This window comes from Phascolarctos cinereus, unplaced genomic scaffold, assembly GCF_003287225.1.
Source record: "Phascolarctos cinereus isolate Bilbo 61053 unplaced genomic scaffold, phaCin_HiC Scaffold_726;HRSCAF=1367, whole genome shotgun sequence".
NCBI lineage: Eukaryota > Metazoa > Chordata > Mammalia > Diprotodontia > Phascolarctidae > Phascolarctos > Phascolarctos cinereus.
This window is the reverse complement of record NW_027556098.1, coordinates 210,560,320-210,578,005: the sequence shown is the minus strand read 5'-3', so window position 1 is coordinate 210,578,005 and position 17,686 is coordinate 210,560,320. Positions and strand designations below refer to the sequence as shown.

Genomic DNA, 17,686 nt, shown 5'->3' with positions numbered 1-17,686 from the left:
CAAATCAAAATTCTTCCACCAGTTTTCAAGACCCTTCATAGTCTAGTACTATTCTACCTATCCAACTTTTATTTCCTACCACTCCCAACATTTCCTATATAGTATTCAGGATACTCTTTTAAAAATATTATATCTTTTGTTTTTATATAATTTTTATTTCCAGATCTATGCCTCCCCTCAAGAGCTATCCACAGTAAAACAACAAATTAAAACATAGTTAAATAAAAGTAGGAAACACATTATAAATGCTGTAAAGAACAAATAGAATATTCTATGTTCCACATCCGTAGCTCTCACCTCTTCAAAAAAGGGGGAAGCATGCATTTTCTCATAGGATTGTCTTTTTACTATTGAATGAAAACACCATTTTCATTGCTGAATGAGTATGCCTATTTGCTTCCTTCTCTTCTTGGCTTGGCCAAAGTACCACTCCCTTGTTCTCTGATTCTTCTAGTCTTTATGGATCTTCCTATCAAAAAAAAATTTACACTATTTACTATATATATTACATATCATGTTTATAATTTTAATGTAGATATATTTTGCTTCCTCAACTAAAGTCTTCTGCTCTCAAGGAACTTTTACTGTTTTTATGTTTTTTCCCCTATGTAGATTAATAGAGATCAGCCATGCAGGAGGTACTTAGCGGTATAGAATAGTACGCTAATAGGCATATGTCTAAACTCAGAGTGCCAAGGAGGGATTTTTTTTTCCATTGTTTGTATTTGTATGCTCAGAACCCACCACAGTGTCTGGCAGATAATGGGCACTTAATAGGTGTTTATTTATTAATTGATAATTTATATTTAATGCTCTTTGTTGAGATTGTATTAGTGTTTTCTGTATTGGTGGAATTATATGTAAAGTACATCCCTAATTTTTAAACAGTGAATATTCTTTTTGGGGTGATTTTGAAATGTGTTTCATCATGCAGGGTTTAAGAGAAGCACTTTTGCATGTGTTTCCATGACCAGTATAGAAAACACTAGTTGTTTGCGGTAATTATAAATATTTTAGCAAGGTAACATTGCTTAGAAAAAAATAAAATGGTAGACGAATAGGAGGTATTCAGAAAGATATAGTGTTCAAGAAGCAGGAAGTAATCTTTTTTTTCATTCTTTGCATTTAGTCAGGTTCTTTTACCAGCTTTTTTAAGATGAAGGAAAAATTAAGGAAGGTTTAAAGGAAAAAGAAAATTAAAGGAATCTCTTATTTTACCTTGTAAAACCTTTTTTCCCCCAATATGAGTTGAAGACTGAATATCAATTGTTTATCTGTCCTATGTAATTTTTAAAGTTAACATTATAGAAATGAGTGGATGAGTGGATATGCCAGGGAGTAGGAAGTAAAAATCAAAGTATAGGCGAGTTTTAATTTTAATTTTCTTCTTTCCTTAACTCTCTTTGCAATTCTGGCTTGAGTGGCCTCATCACTCAACTGAAACTGCTCTCTGTAGTTATAATGACCTCTTAATTGTCAAATCTCATGGCATTTTCTTAATCCTCATACTTGATCTCTCTGCAGCCTTGGACACTGTGGATCATCTTGATATCTCTTTGCTATTTTTTCTCTTCTCTCTATCTCTCTTTGATATTCTCTTCTCTGATGATTTTCATGATATCTGACAGGTTCTCCTCTTATCTTCTGACTACTCCTTTTAGGTCTTTGTTGGATTTTCATCCAGGTCTTTCTTAATTAATTAGAGTCACTGAAGGCACTGTCCTGGCCCTCCTCTCCCCCTTTATTTTCACTGGTAATCTCATCAGCTATCATAGTGTAGCATAGACATGATAATGTCTGCTTGTCAGACCTGCCATTCAGCCTTCCAGTCTCATATCTCCATTTGGCTATTAGACATCTGTCTTGTAGAAATCTTAACTCAACAGGTCCAAAACTGAACTCCTTTATCTTTCTACCTAAATTCTCCCTTCTTCCTAACTTCCACGTTATTGTTGAAGACACTGCCATCCTTCTAGTTCCTGATGCTCACAATCTGAGTGTGGTCTTTGACTCTTTACTGTTTTCTTCCTTTCTTCTCCTCCCTCCCCCACAAATATTCATTGTGTTGTGAGAGCCTTTCAATTTTATTTTTATAATATGTCATCTTCTCTTTGAGACTGCTATCACTCTGATGCAGGTCCTCATCACCTCACACCTGGACTATTGCAGTAACCCGCTGGTCACTCTCCCAAGGCTCTTTCCATTACAGCCCATCTTCTGCTCAATTGTTAAATTGGTTTTCTAATAGAACAGATCTGACCATACATCCTCTCCATTCAATATTCTTTTCTACTGGATCAAATATAAAATCTTCTATTTGGCTTTTAAGTTTCTTCCTTTCTGCCTTTCCAGTCTTACACTTTACATCCCCCTTATAACACTACACACACTCTACCATTCAGTGACCCTTGGCTTCCTTGTTCCTCACACATGACATTTCACCTTCCAACTCTGGGCATTTTCACTGCCTGTCCCTTATGCCTGGAATCCTCTTCCTCCTCATCCTTCTATATTCCTTGTCTTCTTTGATATCTCAGCTATATCCCCACCTTCTGCAAGAAGCCTTTCCTAGCCCTCCTTAATTTTAGTGCCTTCTCAGTTTGTACTTACTTGTTTGCATGTTGTCTCCCCTGTAGACTGTGAACTCCTTGAGGACAGACACTGTCTTTTGCCTTTCTTTGTACCCTAGTGCCTACCACACTGCCTGGCATATAGTAGGTGCTTAATAAATGCTTGTTGACTGGACTTAATAGCTTAGATGAGAATGCAGAAAATCCAGAAATCCACTTCACCTCTCACCAAACATTACTTCATTTCCTAATAACAGAACTAACTGAATAGAATTGATATTAACCAACCTTCCCTGATAAGAAAGAATGAAGAGTGGAGGCAGTGCAGGGAAGTGATTTATACATTGACTGTAGTCTCATGAATAATTGGGAGCTATAAAGCAGCTATACTTCAGCTTTTAAAGGCTTTTGATATACTTACCTGAGATTTATCTGTTAGATTTTTCTGGACTTTGTAAGATCAAAGCAGCTAGGTGGCACAGTACATAGAGCACTGGACTTGGTGTCGGAAAACCTGAGTACAAAATCTGTCATCAGACACTAGCTGTAAAATCATGGGCAAGTCACTGAACCTCCATCTGCTTCAATTTCATTATCTATAAATGGGGGATAATAATAGCTCTTATCTCCAATGGTTATTGTGAAGATTAAAATAAAATATTTGTAAAGTGCATTCTAAACCTTAAAGTTCTACATGTTGTTGTTCAGTTGTTTTTCAGTTTTGTCTGACTCTTTGTCACTCCCTTTGGGGTTTTCTTGGCAAAGATACTGGAATGGTTTGTCATTTCCTTCTGAAGTTCATTTTACAGATGAGAAAACCAAGGTAAACAGGGTTAAGTGACTTGTCTAGAGTCACACACCTTAGTAAGATCTGAAGCGAGATTTGAACGAAGGAAGATGAATCTTCCAGACTTGAGCCTTGTGCTCTATCCCATTGCACCACCTAGCTGTCCCAAAGTACTATGTAAATGCTAGCTATTGTTATTCTTAAAGTATTATACTTCACCTTTTAAAAAAAGAGTACTGTATGTAGAAGTAACTTATTTTGTTTTCTAGGCATCTTTAAATGCTAGTGATGTACCTCCTTCTGTTGTAAAAGAAGATTTTCTTGATGACCTTAAAGAAACTAGCATTTCATATTCACAAGAAGCAGATGATAGGGTATTCAGAGCTCATGGTAAGATAGATCCCTGAGCATGAAATCTTATTTTCAAATTCTTGCCTAAAAGTTCTTTTAACTTAAGGGGTTTTTTTAAAATTTGTTTTATTTTAAACCAGGTCATTGTCTACATGAGATATTTTTGCTCAGGGAAGGAATGTTTCAACGAGTTCCTGATATAGTATTATGGCCAAGTAAGTTGTGTGTATGTGTGTGTATAGCCCCTGAGTACACATGTACATGTAGCACTATGGGATGGTTATAATTTTGAAGTTTGATTTGACACTATTAGAACTTAAGTAAATTTGCAATTGAGAAACATGCCATTCTTTCATATTATAGGTCATATAAAATTAGGATAATACAGTCTATCTCCTGGAGAATCTATAGTGATGTAATCATCTGTAAACACAGAGTACAATGGAAAGAGCACTGGACTTGGAGTCAGAGGACCTGGGTTTCAGTTCTTGGTTCCCAACCTCCTTGACTATATTATTTTCTCATAAAGTAGGGTTGACAATAGTACTTATTTTGTAGGGTAATTTTGGTAAAGCTGTGTTGTAAAACCATTGTATGCTATAGAAATGAATTTTTTCCTTACAATTTTTTTTTTTTGCAAAGGAGGTAGCTTGCAAGAGATTAGAAAGCTGCCCATTATGCCAAAGGGAACAGAAAGTTTTAAGAGTTCCTTAGTTATTTTACAGCATTATTTCATGTAGTAGCTTATAGTCATATATCAGAATTTTACAAACAATATTATTAAAACTTAAGATAATTTGACTGTAAGATATCCCCCAAATTATGAAAAATGCTGAAATACAGTTATGCTGGTTTTTTTTTTTGGTTTGGGTTTTTTTTTTTAGGCAGTTGGGGTTAAGTGACTTGCCCAGGGTCACACAACTAGTAAGTGTCAAGTGTTTGGTCTGAGGCTGGATTTGAACTCAGGTCCTCCTGACTTCAGGGCTGGTGCTCTATCCATTGAGCCACCTAGCTGTCCCAAGATGTGCTATTTTACAGGAACTTCAGATATAATATTAATCAACAAGTATGTGTTACAAGTGCTTACTAAATGTTTAGCAATATTTTGGATACTTTGGGAGAATGAAAAAATCAGTCACAAAATGTAGAAACTATCGTCTCTTGTGTCCTAACTCTTCTTTCCATTATCATTTCCATAATCCTAGGTCAGGACTTAATCAGTTGGACAATAGCAGCATCCTAAGTACTCTCCTTTTCTCTAATGTTTTGTTTTCCATACGTCCTGCATATATAACATTCCTGTTATCTCTTTCATTAAGAACCTTCTTTGGTTTGTTGACTATGAGGTCAAGTTAAAGTATTCTGTCTGTAATTAAAGACAGAACCTTTCCTGTATCCACTTTTGCCATTCTTAACTGTTTGAAGTATATTAGAGTTTTTTTTAATTCCAAAAGTTTTAAATATTGTGGAATTTTACTAGAGTGTAAGACATTGTATATGCTGTAGTGCTTTTTGATAATAGGTACCAAATAAATATTTAATGGGAATAAATAATTTCTGGACAACTCAGATTTTATTAAAATTAGGTGACTCATTAGTTTTCTCTTTATTCTTTAATAGAGTGTCATGATGATGTAGTTAAGATTGTGGATTTGGCCTGCAAATATAATCTTTGTATCATCCCATTTGGTGGTAGGTATTATGCTTTTTGAGCTTTAACGTAAAATTGATTTTTTTCCTTTCTTTATTTTAAATTTAAGATGTTAATCACCATCAATTTGTTCCTCCAAACTGAAAAGTCATGTGGTTGTTTGTGTCACTGTAATAATCTATAAAAGTTGTTCAAAAAGTTAAATTTAGAAGGTTAACTATTAAACTATGCAGTATGTATTGATATAGTTGACATTTTATATTTTTTTAATACTTTAATAACTTTTTATACTTTTAGTTAAAAATAATGCAGTGTAGTAATAATAGCTATTACAATACCTAAATAAAGCTGTGTTACAAATGTAAAAATTTCTGCTTCAGAAAGTTGTCATTAATTTGTTGGCATTCATGGAAAGAATATTTTCAGGTGACAGTATGAAAAATTGGTATATAAAGTTTCAGGAAAAAGCAGGGCACCGTTGATGTAGTGTAGATTGAAAGACTAACAGATGCAATAACTGATATATTGAAGGAATACATAGACTCTATTCTTCAAGGCAGAAGAGTGAATTTTCTTGTAAATTTCAAGAAAAATTCACTGTTGATTGGAACCATGTCTGCCATTCTTTATTGTGTTCCTCATATATTCTTGTGTAAGCATAAACATTCATTCTTTGGTAGTGTTTGCCAAAGATTTGCCTTTTGTGAAGGCTAGTAACAGTTGGTGAGGTATGCATGTACCATGGGTCAAAAAAAGGTTAAGTATACATCTCTTCCTTTCACTTCAGCATTTGGTCACTCCCACCATCCCTGTTCCCACCTTTGTTCCCCACATGTACTGCTGAATTAAGGTGGAAAAAATGCAGCTGTCTGGACTGAGTCTGCTACAGATTTATGTTATATAACCTCAGCTAGGCCCTCAGTACTTCTAGGCCACTATACTACTCACTCATCACAGCAGCTCTTAAAAACTTTTTCATTCCTCCTCAAACTTCCTGTGGTTCTCCCTTCCCCTTTCCTTGAGTTGAGAACTTTGCATCCTGGAAAAACTGAGGCCATTCACCCAGAGGTCCCTCTTCCACTCATCATATGCTTTCTGCCCTTAACCTCCTTCACCCGTTTCCCATGATGAGGTGGTGCTTCTCTTTGCCAAGACCAACTGCTCTACATGCACAAGGGATCCCATTCCATCTCGTCTCTTCCAACAGATTGCCCCCTTTCTTATCCTCATTCTCATGTATCTTCAATTCTCCCTGTCTGTTGGTTGCTTCCCTACTGCTTTCTAACATTCTCATGTCTCTCCCATCCTCAAGGAACCCTTATTGGATCCTTCCATTCCCACCAGCTGTCATCCCATATCTCCCTGCCTTTTGTGACCGAAAGCTGTCTACAGTAGGTTGCTGTGGTTACTCTCCTTTTACTCTCTTCTTAACTCTATAGTTTGACTTCCAACTTTATCATTCAACTGAAACTGCCCTCTCCAAAGCTACTAGTGATCTCTTAATCATCAAATCCAGTTGTTTTTTCTCAGTCCTTATTCTTCCTGACCTGTCTGCAGCCTTTGACACTGGTGATCATCCTTTTCTTGATTCCTTCTATACCCTCTTCTCTCTAGGTTTTTGGTACTCTGTTCTCTCCTTGTACCCCTTCTGTCTATCTGATTTTCTCAGTGTCCTTTGCTGGATCTTCATCTAGGTCATGCCTAATAACCTGAATGCTCCAGAGTTCTATCCTAGGTCCTCTTCTACCCAAATATTATTTTGCTTGGTGATCTCATTATCAGATCTACTTGTCCAGCTCTCACCTCTCTCCTGAATTCTTTTTGCGTATCACCAGCTGCCCATTAGATATCTTGAATAGTATTTTCTGTAGACATCTTCAAATCAACATGTCTAAAATTGAACTTCTTATCTTTCCCTCCAAACCTCCCTTTCAAAACTTCCCCTGTTACTGTTGAGGGCTCCACTATCCTCTCAGTCCCCCAAACTCAAAACTTAGGTATCATCCTCACTTCCTCAATATCTCTCACCCCCACATGTCCATACCAAGATATATAGATCTCACCTTTCATAACATTTCTCCTTCACTTATTTGATACTGTTACCATTCAGGTGCAGGTTGTCATCTCCTCATATCTGGGTCTGCCTGCCACAAATCTCTGCCCACTCCAATCTATGCTTCACTCAGCTGCCAAAGTGATTTTTCTAAAGGATCAACTTTTAAATTCTCTGTCATTTAAATTCCTTTATAACCTTTCTCCTCACCTTTCCAGTATTCTTGTACCTTACTGTTCTTCAACTCCCCTCCCTGATCCACAAATATTCTTTGATCCAGTGACACCAACTTCTTTGCCATTATTTGGACAAGACGTATCTGACTGGGCATTTTTGCCGGCTGTCTCGCATGCCTAGAATGCTCTCCCTTCTCATCTCCTGGTTTCCTTCCAGTTCTGGTTAGAATTTCACCTTCTATTAGAAGCCTTTCCCATTTCCTCTTAATTCTGTCACCTTCCCTTTGTGGATTATTTCCTATTTATCCTTTAAAAAGCTTATTTGTACATAGTTGTTCTCTTGTCTCCCCTGTGAGATTGTGAGCTCCTCAAGGGCAGGTACTGTCGTTTACCTTTCTTTGTATCTGCAGTGCTTAGCACTGTGCCTGGCACTTAATAAATATTTATGGACAGGTGAATGTGGTATTTTTTTCTAAGGTGTTTTGCATGTTTAGGTAATTCAAAACACAGTTTGCCGCTTCTTATTGTGAACCTTTTCAGGGACTCCAAATGGTTACGAGAAAAAGAAGGCCTAAATTAGTTATAGAAGGTTTGCTTTTCTTGCATGGTATTGCATACATTTGTTACAAATTAAATTGTTCATATTTTTTAATAGTTCAAAGATGGTAGGAAGTCAAAGATTGTAGGTTATTTTCCTCTCTGGTTTTGACTCTCAGTGACTCTCATTTGGTTCTAGCTTTAAAGAAGTAGCCTGTTAGTTATACTAATTCCATCTGTGCAGCCGATGGTTTATTTGATTAGCATTGAAAAGTTTTATTATATTGTGACCTGCTTATTCTTTTAGACAATTACATAGAAAAGTAACAGTTATTTAAATGTTTACCTGGTGATAATAAACCACCTATGTACATTTAAAACACTACATATGTGTATATGTGCATTTCATCAAGCCCTTTTGTTAGAGGAATGTAAAAACAATTCTTACCTGTATTAGATCAACAGATCCTATGGAATAGAGAAGGAAAAAAATGTGGCCTACAGTTCTAAATACTTGTCTCCCCATAATGATCAATGGGTCACAAGTCTTTTAACCATATTAAAGGTTCTTTAAACCATTGGGGACCCCATTTTGGATGTGTGCCATTACTTGTGGAGGAGATAGATGAAAGCATATTCCTTTTTTATTCAACTTCTTGGTGTTTTTTATGTACAATACCTAGTTATTTACAATTATAAACAAGTGACCAAATATAATAAGTAGTGCCTCTTTCCTAGCAGTCACATCTGTGCAATGTATCTCAAGTAATTGCTTTGTTATATGTAGATAACAGAGTTATAGTCAAATATTTAAATATCTTAATTTGTATTTCCTGTTTTGACAGGAGGAACAAGTGTTTCATCTGGATTGGCATGTCCTGTAGATGAGAAAAGAACAATTGTTTCATTGGACACTTCACAAATGGTATGAGAGTTCCATAAAAGTGTTATAGGATATAACATTTATAGGCAGCTTACCATTGTTTGAAATGCCCCTTTCTTCTGTTTATTGCATCTTCTTTCAAAACAGTAATAAAAAAAACCATATGTATTACATCACATATTTTGTTTATAATTTATGTTCTTTTTTCCTATAAGAAATGTTTATTTACTGGAATTCTCCTTCCTCTTTCTTTTCCCCTTCTTGTCTTTTCCTGTCTTCTATTCTTTCCTCTTATTTTTCCCCATATTGTTTTTATTGACCTTTGCCTTTTTCCCTCTTATCTTAGACAAGTAAATATATTTTTTAAAGACCTATTCCTACCTTTTTATATGACCATCATCTATCATTTTAAACCAAATTTTGACACAATTATGTCACAGGATTAAAAAGATTAGTAAACAGTGGGATGTGTAAGTAGAGATTTGTATTTATAAGTTATGGTATTTACAGTGTTTTATTTAAAATCACAAATCTACATAGTATACTTAAATATTATAAAAATAAGTGCCAGAGTATTCAGAAAGATTATAGTATTCAGAATTCCTGAAGAAATCACCTTAATTAAATCTCTTAATTAAAACACCTCATCATCATCTTACACTTTTGGCTGAGGTGTTATAGTTGGGCACTCATAAACACACAGAATAGTTATAGTAATATAGCACATGTTTTTTCCTTAAACTTATATTTTGCACATATAATCTTACTATGTAAGCTGATAAAAGGGGACACTATCAAGTTAAAATTCACCCTCAACATGTCCAAAAAGGGGCGGGTTATTCCTTTGGAATCTATGACTGCTTTTCCTTTCCTTTTTCTGTAGAGGGCACCACCATCCTTCCAGACACCCAGGTTTACAACTTTAGAGCTCTCCTTGACTCCTCACACTCTCACACCTTTATATACAATTAGTTGCCAAGTATTTGTTGATTCTGTTTCTGCAACATCTCTCATTTCCATTCCCTGAGAAGTAGCCTGGCATACTAGAGATAGTATTTGATGTGGAGTCAAGAAGTCCTTAGTTCAAATCCTACCTCAGATAATACCTTTGTTGCCCTGGGAAAGTCACTTAACCTTGTTGGGCCTTGCTTGCCTCATCTTTTTTTTTGGTGAGGCAATTGTGGGTTAAGTGACTTGCCCAGAGTCACACAGCTAGTGAGTGTTATGTGTCTGAGGCCACATTTGAACTTAGGTCCTTCTGATTCCAGGGCCAGTGCTCTATCCACTGCACTATCCAGTTGTCCCCTTTCCTCACCTTTTTAAAATGAGAGAGTTGGTCTTAATGGTCTCTGGAGTCCCATCCAGCTCTCAAATCCATGATCCCGTTTCTCCATCCATACAACTATTGAAATAGTCAAGACCCTTTTCACCTCTGGCTGGGGCTATTGACATACCTCCCTAATTTCACTCCCTGCCTCAAGTCTACCCTCTCCAGTCCACCCTCTAAATAGCTGCCAGAGTTATATTCATGAAATATACATGTCATTGCCTTGCCCAATAAATAAACTGTAATGGCCCTCTGATAACTCTAGGATCAAATACAAAGTCCTCTGTTTGACTTTATAGTCCTTTATAACTTGCCTTTCTAAGCATGTTTAAGCATTCCTTCCCTTCCTGCCTAGTGTAATCTGGCCAAATGCATCTTTTTCCTGTTCTTCACACACAAAATGTTATCCCCCTCTTCTGTGCTTTTGTACATGCTGTTGCCTGTTCTGGGAATGAGCTCAGTCCTTGGTTTCCTTCTAAGCTCATACCAAACTTCATTTTCTCCATGAAACCTTTATTGATTACTACTCTTATTAATACCCAGTCTGCCTCTCTCATTCTCTTGTGTTTTAAACATACACACACACACACACACACACACACACACACACACACACACAGTTTCTCTCTTGTGTGTCTCTCTCGTCTGTCTTTCTCATTGTTTCTCCAAATAGAATGTGCCTATACATTCTAAGCTTCAGGGTAGCAGCCATTTCTTTTCTGTCTTTGTATACCTAGCATCTAGCACAGTACCTGGAACATAGTAGCTTCTTAATAAATGCTTGCCAATTGAGTAGTTGAATGTATATGAATTTTTGTGTTGGAATTTCTATAGGATGAACCATTTCTTTAGTTTGTATGTATTCATTTCGTGTAAATGATATAAATTCAAATTTAGGACCCTAAATAAACTTTTTTTTTTCCAAATATCCCATGTTTAACCTTTAGCCTTATTGCACCCTTTGTCCATTCTTGTTTCTGTTGAAACCGGTGACATTTATGTGTATAACTGATTTTTTGCATCTAATCTCCCATATGTGTATATTCACAAATAAAATAGAATCTGAAATATAATAGGAATTAGATTAAAATACTTTTTGTGTTAGGTTACATTATGTTTCCAGTACTTGATGGCTTTTCTGGTTATTACTAATTATAGTTGAGTGTTCTCCACTTGATGTAGTTCAGTAACTTGTAAATCATCAGATATCTTTATTTATATTTGAGTGCCAATAACAGTAATATTTTCTTTGCACCCTTGAGTAAGTATTTGGAAATGATGACATGAGCTCTCTTAATGAGTTTACCCTCAAGTAATGTACGTAGTCATGTGCCTTAAGAGGCAGCTAGAACACTGGTCTTGGAGTCAGGGAGCCCTGTGTTCAGATACAGACCAGCTTTGTAACCTTGGGCAATTTAATTAACTTTTAGTTTCAGTTTCTTTATCTGTAAAATGGGGCTAATAGTAGTACCTAGCTTGTTGTGAGGATCCAGTGAGATAATAAATGTAAATCACGTTGTCGTTATTAAGTAACTAAAATACTAGATAGTATAAAATACTATGTTACTTAAATAACTGTAATCTTTTACTGAATTTTGATGCTGCCTCCTGGTATCTAAGGTCTGTTGTTTGTAAACTCCCTTCCCCCAGCCCCATTTAAAGCATTCCAGAAATGATTCTGTATTGCTGTGTTTTAACATGGGATGTTGTCATAAAAATGCTGTATTTGGAGTTAGGAGACGTCTGGGTGTGGATGCATTCTCTGACACTAGCCAGTAGCCATGAAGAATTCATTTAACTTAATCTTAGTTTCCTCATCTATAAAATTAGGATAATACTTGTAGTACCAGGTTGTTTATTAGGATCAAATGTTCATAAATTGCTTTGCACAGATTTTAATATGTCGTATAAAATGCCAGCAATTATTGGTTTATTTTCTATTGATATGGAATTGGTGTACTTGCAAAACTCATTTTTAGTCTTAGAATTTTCTTTAAAGAGTATCTCTCTAATTCTTTTAAAAAAAGTTAAAGATAGTTTCATATGTTTCATAGGTTTAGAACTTGAGAGGCATATCAGAGGTCATCTAGGCCAGCTTCCATCATTTTATGCACAAAGAGATGGAGGCTAGAGAAGCTAAATGACTTGCCCAAGGCCATGCAAGTAGCACACCTAGGACAATAGCTCAGGTTCTCTCATTCCATATCTGTTGTTCTTTTCCACTGTTCCAGTAGGCATTCGGTCCTTTTTGTTGAGGAAGACATTGGCAAAGGACCATGGCATGATGCTGTGCAAAGGGTGAAGGAAAGCACTTGACCTAGAGAACTTTTTTCAAGGTCTCATAATCTTTGGAGTTCAAGACCTGAAACTTCTGTGTTTCCACAAATCAGAGTTTCCTCTCCCTTCTTTTTGTTAGCAGTTAGGATAGCTAGATATGTTATACAAACTCTGTGTGTGTGTGTGTGTGTGTGTGTGTGACCAGAAGATTCTAAATGTTACTTAACAGGTACCAGTTAAACAGAATGAAAGACACTTCTTATTACTAAAAAATAAGTTATGAGTTTGGACTGTGTGTAAAGATTGCATCAAATGTGAGTGTTTTTTACTTAATTTTTTTTTATAGAAGTCATAACTTTGATAAATACTGCCAGGTGGTATTTTGTTTTTTATTTTTGAACATAAGGAAGATCTGTGTTGCCTTCCTTCTAATCTGACCAAGAGTCCTCCTTAAAGGGAAATAAAGCAAGGGTTCCATATCCTGAATTCAAACCTGTTTCCAAATATTATTTTCTCATATCATAAGTATCTGTTGGCATCTTGCTTACCTGCAGTTGGTTGCCTGGTTTGGGTTGGTATCAGTATATAAAAATTTCAACCTAAACTCTGTTGTGAGTATTATTATGGGGGGATAAGTATGGAGAATGACATTAGGTTAGAACCTCCTTCTTCCCTATTAAAATTATTCGTTATTTAGACCAGGGTTAGCAAATCTGGCCTGCTGTTCTTTTTTGTATGGCTGAGCTAAGAATGGTTTTTGTATTTTTAAATATGATAAAACTTTATTAAAAAATGTAAAAAAACATTTTTAACTTGCAGGCTGTACAGATACAGGGTAGTGGCCAGATTTGTCCCCTCTTTTTGGTTCCTGGTCTGCTGACCTCTAATTTAAACACATATTACCTTGAAAAGCATGTAGTCTTAGCATTTGATTTTAAATATCTGATTAGCTAGAGCTCTTGCCATTTTAGATTCAACTCTTAAGTAGTATCATGCTACTTGAAGAGTACTTTATAAGTATTACTTGGTTGACTTATGATACTTCCCAAACTTCAAAATGTAGTTAACTGTATGTTTAGGAAATGAAATTTATAGTATTAAATATCTTTTGACTTCATTGGTTTTGTAAGGCAGTATGTGTGACTATAATTATAAGCTTCAAAAACTTTGAGCTTTGAGTAGTCTAAAAGCATTTATTTCCAAGACATTCTCCTGTTCTTTGACTTGTAGCATTGAAAAGAACACACATACTTCATAGATTTAGAGCAAGAAGGGACTTAAAAGTTTGTGATATCAGTTAAATTTTGCAGATGAGAACTGAAGGCCAAAGAGTTTAAGACTCAGGGGTGGGGAACCTTTGGCCTTGAGGTGGCCTTCTAGGGCTTCAGGTGCAGCCCTTTGAATTCAAACTTCACAGAACAAATCCCCTTAATACTAGGATTTGTTCTGTAAAACTTGGACTCGGTGTAAAAATCTGCAGTGTCTCACAACACTCGCCCTTTGCAATGAAGGGAGAGAAGTATATTTTCTCAACTTTTATGAGGCCAGACTTTAGACCACTTACTTCTTACTTCATGCATCCATGATTCTAGCAGTATACTCCCTCCATCAACACCTCCCAGAACTTGGTCTTTGGCTAGTGAGTTGTCATGGCTAAAATGTGTGGCAGCAAATCTACTGATGTTGATGGACACTCCCACGCTTAGTTAATTTAATCCTTAGATGAACTGTATTCAAACCATACTCAAAACCTTGCCAGTTTGGTAGAAGCTGTCAGAGCTTCTGTCTTGCAGGTAGAAGCCTTGAGGATCACCACAGCTACACTGTTGCTGTGATCCAAACTTCAATGTTGTTAGCTGCGTATTACCATCCACAAGATCAGAGTAAGCTGAGACAAGTGTAGAGTTCAAACATGCTTTCTGAGGTCTCTGATCTTATCAAAAGAATCAAATGGTAACAGTCAATCCACTGAAGCCACCTAGAGGAGGCCACTATAGAAGGCCCAGCTCCAGTTAAGCCTTTTCTCTCCCTTCACTACACCTCAGGCAAAAAACAAAAAAACAAACAAAAAAAACATAACATGTTAATGAGTCCACAAGTTTGTGTTATCTAAACATGTCCTTCTAAACCGTTTTATTTGTTTTCTCTTGACTCACTTTCACATTCTCTACAATGGCTGTTCCAAATCTTTGCTTCAAGCCCCCAATTCTAAGCCAGCTCCCTATTACACCCCCCCCCACTGCTTTTTTCCTTTCTTTTTAAATTCTTGTTGTGAGGGGGTAGTTCAATAGGTTGGGAGGGGGGGAATATATTCAGAAATGAATGTGATATAAAAACAAAATGTAACAACAAAAATAAGGTAAATTTAAAAAGAAGTTTGTCTTCATGGTTTTTGTAATGAAAAGATAAATTTCTGTTGTCTAGAAATTTAGTAACGCAAAATTGTCTTTCAGGAAGACTTAGTAGTCATGAGTAAATGGAGCCTTTCAAATCCAGAAAGAAGCTGAAGAAAATATAATATTTAGTCACTTTTCTGCCTTATCCTACTTGAGAAATTATATTCTCAGAGAACTAGGTAAGTGACTACATAGTTATGGAAATCTAATCCATCTTCCTTTTTTAACAGAATCGAATTCTCTGGGTTGATGAAAACAATCTGACTGTTCACGTAGAAGCTGGTATAACAGGACAGGAGCTGGAGAGACAGGTATGGTACCTTTTTTAAAAAAACACTTATTTTTTTCAATCAGCAAAAGTCTATTCTCCTCCCCCCAGTTGAGAATGAAATAAAAACAAAATGTATGGTTACAAACTTGCATAGTTAAGCAAGACAGATTTATGCATTGACAGTCTCTAAAAGAAATGTACATATGTATATAAATTATATTTCATTCTGTTATCTGCATCTTTAACCTTTCTGTCAGAAGGTGAAAAGCATGCTTCCTCATTAGTCCTTTGGAATCATGGTTCTTCATTATGTTGATCATAGTTCTCAAGTCTTTCAAAACAATTTTTCTTTATAGTATTGTTGTCTTTGTATAAATTGTTCTTTTGATTCTGTTCACTTCACTTTGCCTCAGTTCAATCAGGTTTCTTCAGGTTCTTTGAAATCATCCCCTTCATCATTTCTTACAGCACAATAGTATTCTGTCACACTTATGTCCATAACCTATTTATCTATTCCCCAGTTGATGAGCCCTCCTTTATATTCCTTCCTATTCTTTGAAGGCCACCTCAAAAAAAGCTACTAGTATTTTGTGTAGCCTTACAGTTTGGTTTTTCTTAAGACTAGTCCTTCCTTCTTATTCCCTCTTTTATTCTTCTTCCCTTTCCCTCCTATTTCCCTGTTGAATGAAATATATTTCTGTACTCAGCTGATTGTGTGTGTTCTTCTGTCCTTTGACCAGTTCAGATGAGAGTGAGATTGAAGTGTGAACTGCTTCCCCTATTCCCCTTCTCCTTATTTGTATAGCTGTGTACTTGTGTACCTTCATTATATAAGCTAATTTCTTCCCTTCCTTTCCAGTCTTCTTTTATGATCATCAAGATATAATAGACAAAACAGAATCACTCTTAGGTTTTCGATCTAATTAGACTTCTTTTATGACCTTGATGATAAGAGGGTTTAGAGGGGACATGTATCATCTCTTACTAGAATGTAAGTAGTTTATTTTTGATTAGTCTCTTATGATTATTCATTCATTTTTACCAGTTTATACTTCTCTTGCCTCCTATGTTTGAACTTCAAAGTTTGTACACAGCTATTCTTTTCATCAGGAATATTTGCAGGTTCTCTGTTGCATTAAAGGTCCATTTCCTCTCCTGTAGAATTAATCTCATTTTTACTTGGTAAATTATTGATTGTAAGCCTGTATCCTTTACTTCCTGAAATATCCTATTCCAAGTTGTCCGCTCCTGTAGAGTGGTGACTGCTAAATTGTATATGATTCTGACTGACACACCTTGGTACTTTAATTCTTTTTTTTTTTCCCTGATTCCTCACAGTACTTTTTCTTTGGCCTGGAAGTTTGGGGTTTTGGCTTTAACGAGGCTATGGGTACCTCTTTGTAAGTTTGTTCAGTAGTTTGTCTACTTCTAATGAATTCTTCATCTGTAAAATGGGAACGATAAGAACACCTACTGTCGTAGAGTTGTTGTGATGATGAAATGAGATAACATATTCTGTGCTTTGTAAACCTTAACACCTCACATAAATGCTAGATATTATTACTATTTTACCCATTATAGCGAAATTACTAAAGATTTAACAAAATCTTTAGATAAAGTAAACTTTCAAACTCATCTCTAAAACTTAAAACTTATAGTATTAAGCACTATCTTCATACATTTTGCATATGTCAAAACCAAATGTGCTTTCTACTTAAAAATCTATAGGACAGATATACAAATAAAACAAAAATGTATTTATGTTCTGATGTCTTTAGCTAGTAGTTGTAGATTTTTTTAATTTTCATACAAAGAAAATAAGAAAAAGGGATGAAAAATATTTCAAAAACCTTAGTTATGCTGATTTAGTGAAATATGTTATGAATATATGATACTTTGCTACTTTCATAAGCATTTTTACTTTAACAATTTTTATCTTTGTGAGGGTAGCAAAGATACCTATCACAGCTACTATTTGACTTTTGCTCCTTAATAGTGCCTTGTAGTGAAATTTTTGTTCATATTCCTTTTTATTTATGAGTTTATCTTTATTTTAGTAGTTACCATTGTGATAGTTGTTTGAGCCCATTTGTAGTTGATAATGTGGACTTTGTAAAGAGGTCCTGAAAGAATTGTTTACATTAAACAAGTACATTTGTTTTTGAGCTTTTCTTATGTAACACACTTCACAGAATGGAGCTGGAATAAAGATGCCTGAAAACAAAACTTTTTAGAAAACAAGGATTCTCAAATGTGCTTGACTGACACATTACCAACACAGTAATTTTTGATAACAAAGGATGTTCCTTTACGTCCCTGATTTTATCTGTTTTGTGATATCATTTGATGTAGTAGTTTGACCTTTCTCAGTTTTCATTTTTTAAAAAGGTTAAAATTAAAATTTAAA

The 17,686-nt window shown here is 35.5% G+C and overlaps 1 protein-coding gene across 1 annotated transcript in view; it reads left to right on the top strand.

The window, feature by feature from the left end:
• The window catches only part of AGPS (alkylglycerone phosphate synthase), a 151,400-nt gene that overhangs the window by 41,114 nt on the left and 92,600 nt on the right, over positions 1-17,686 (top strand). The window contains exons 4-8 of the mRNA XM_020991046.2: positions 3,627-3,747; positions 3,849-3,923; positions 5,329-5,400; positions 8,971-9,050; positions 15,239-15,319. Of these exons, the coding sequence (XP_020846705.1) occupies positions 3,627-3,747; positions 3,849-3,923; positions 5,329-5,400; positions 8,971-9,050; positions 15,239-15,319 (429 nt within the window). The remainder of the gene's footprint in view (positions 1-3,626; positions 3,748-3,848; positions 3,924-5,328; positions 5,401-8,970; positions 9,051-15,238; positions 15,320-17,686) is intronic.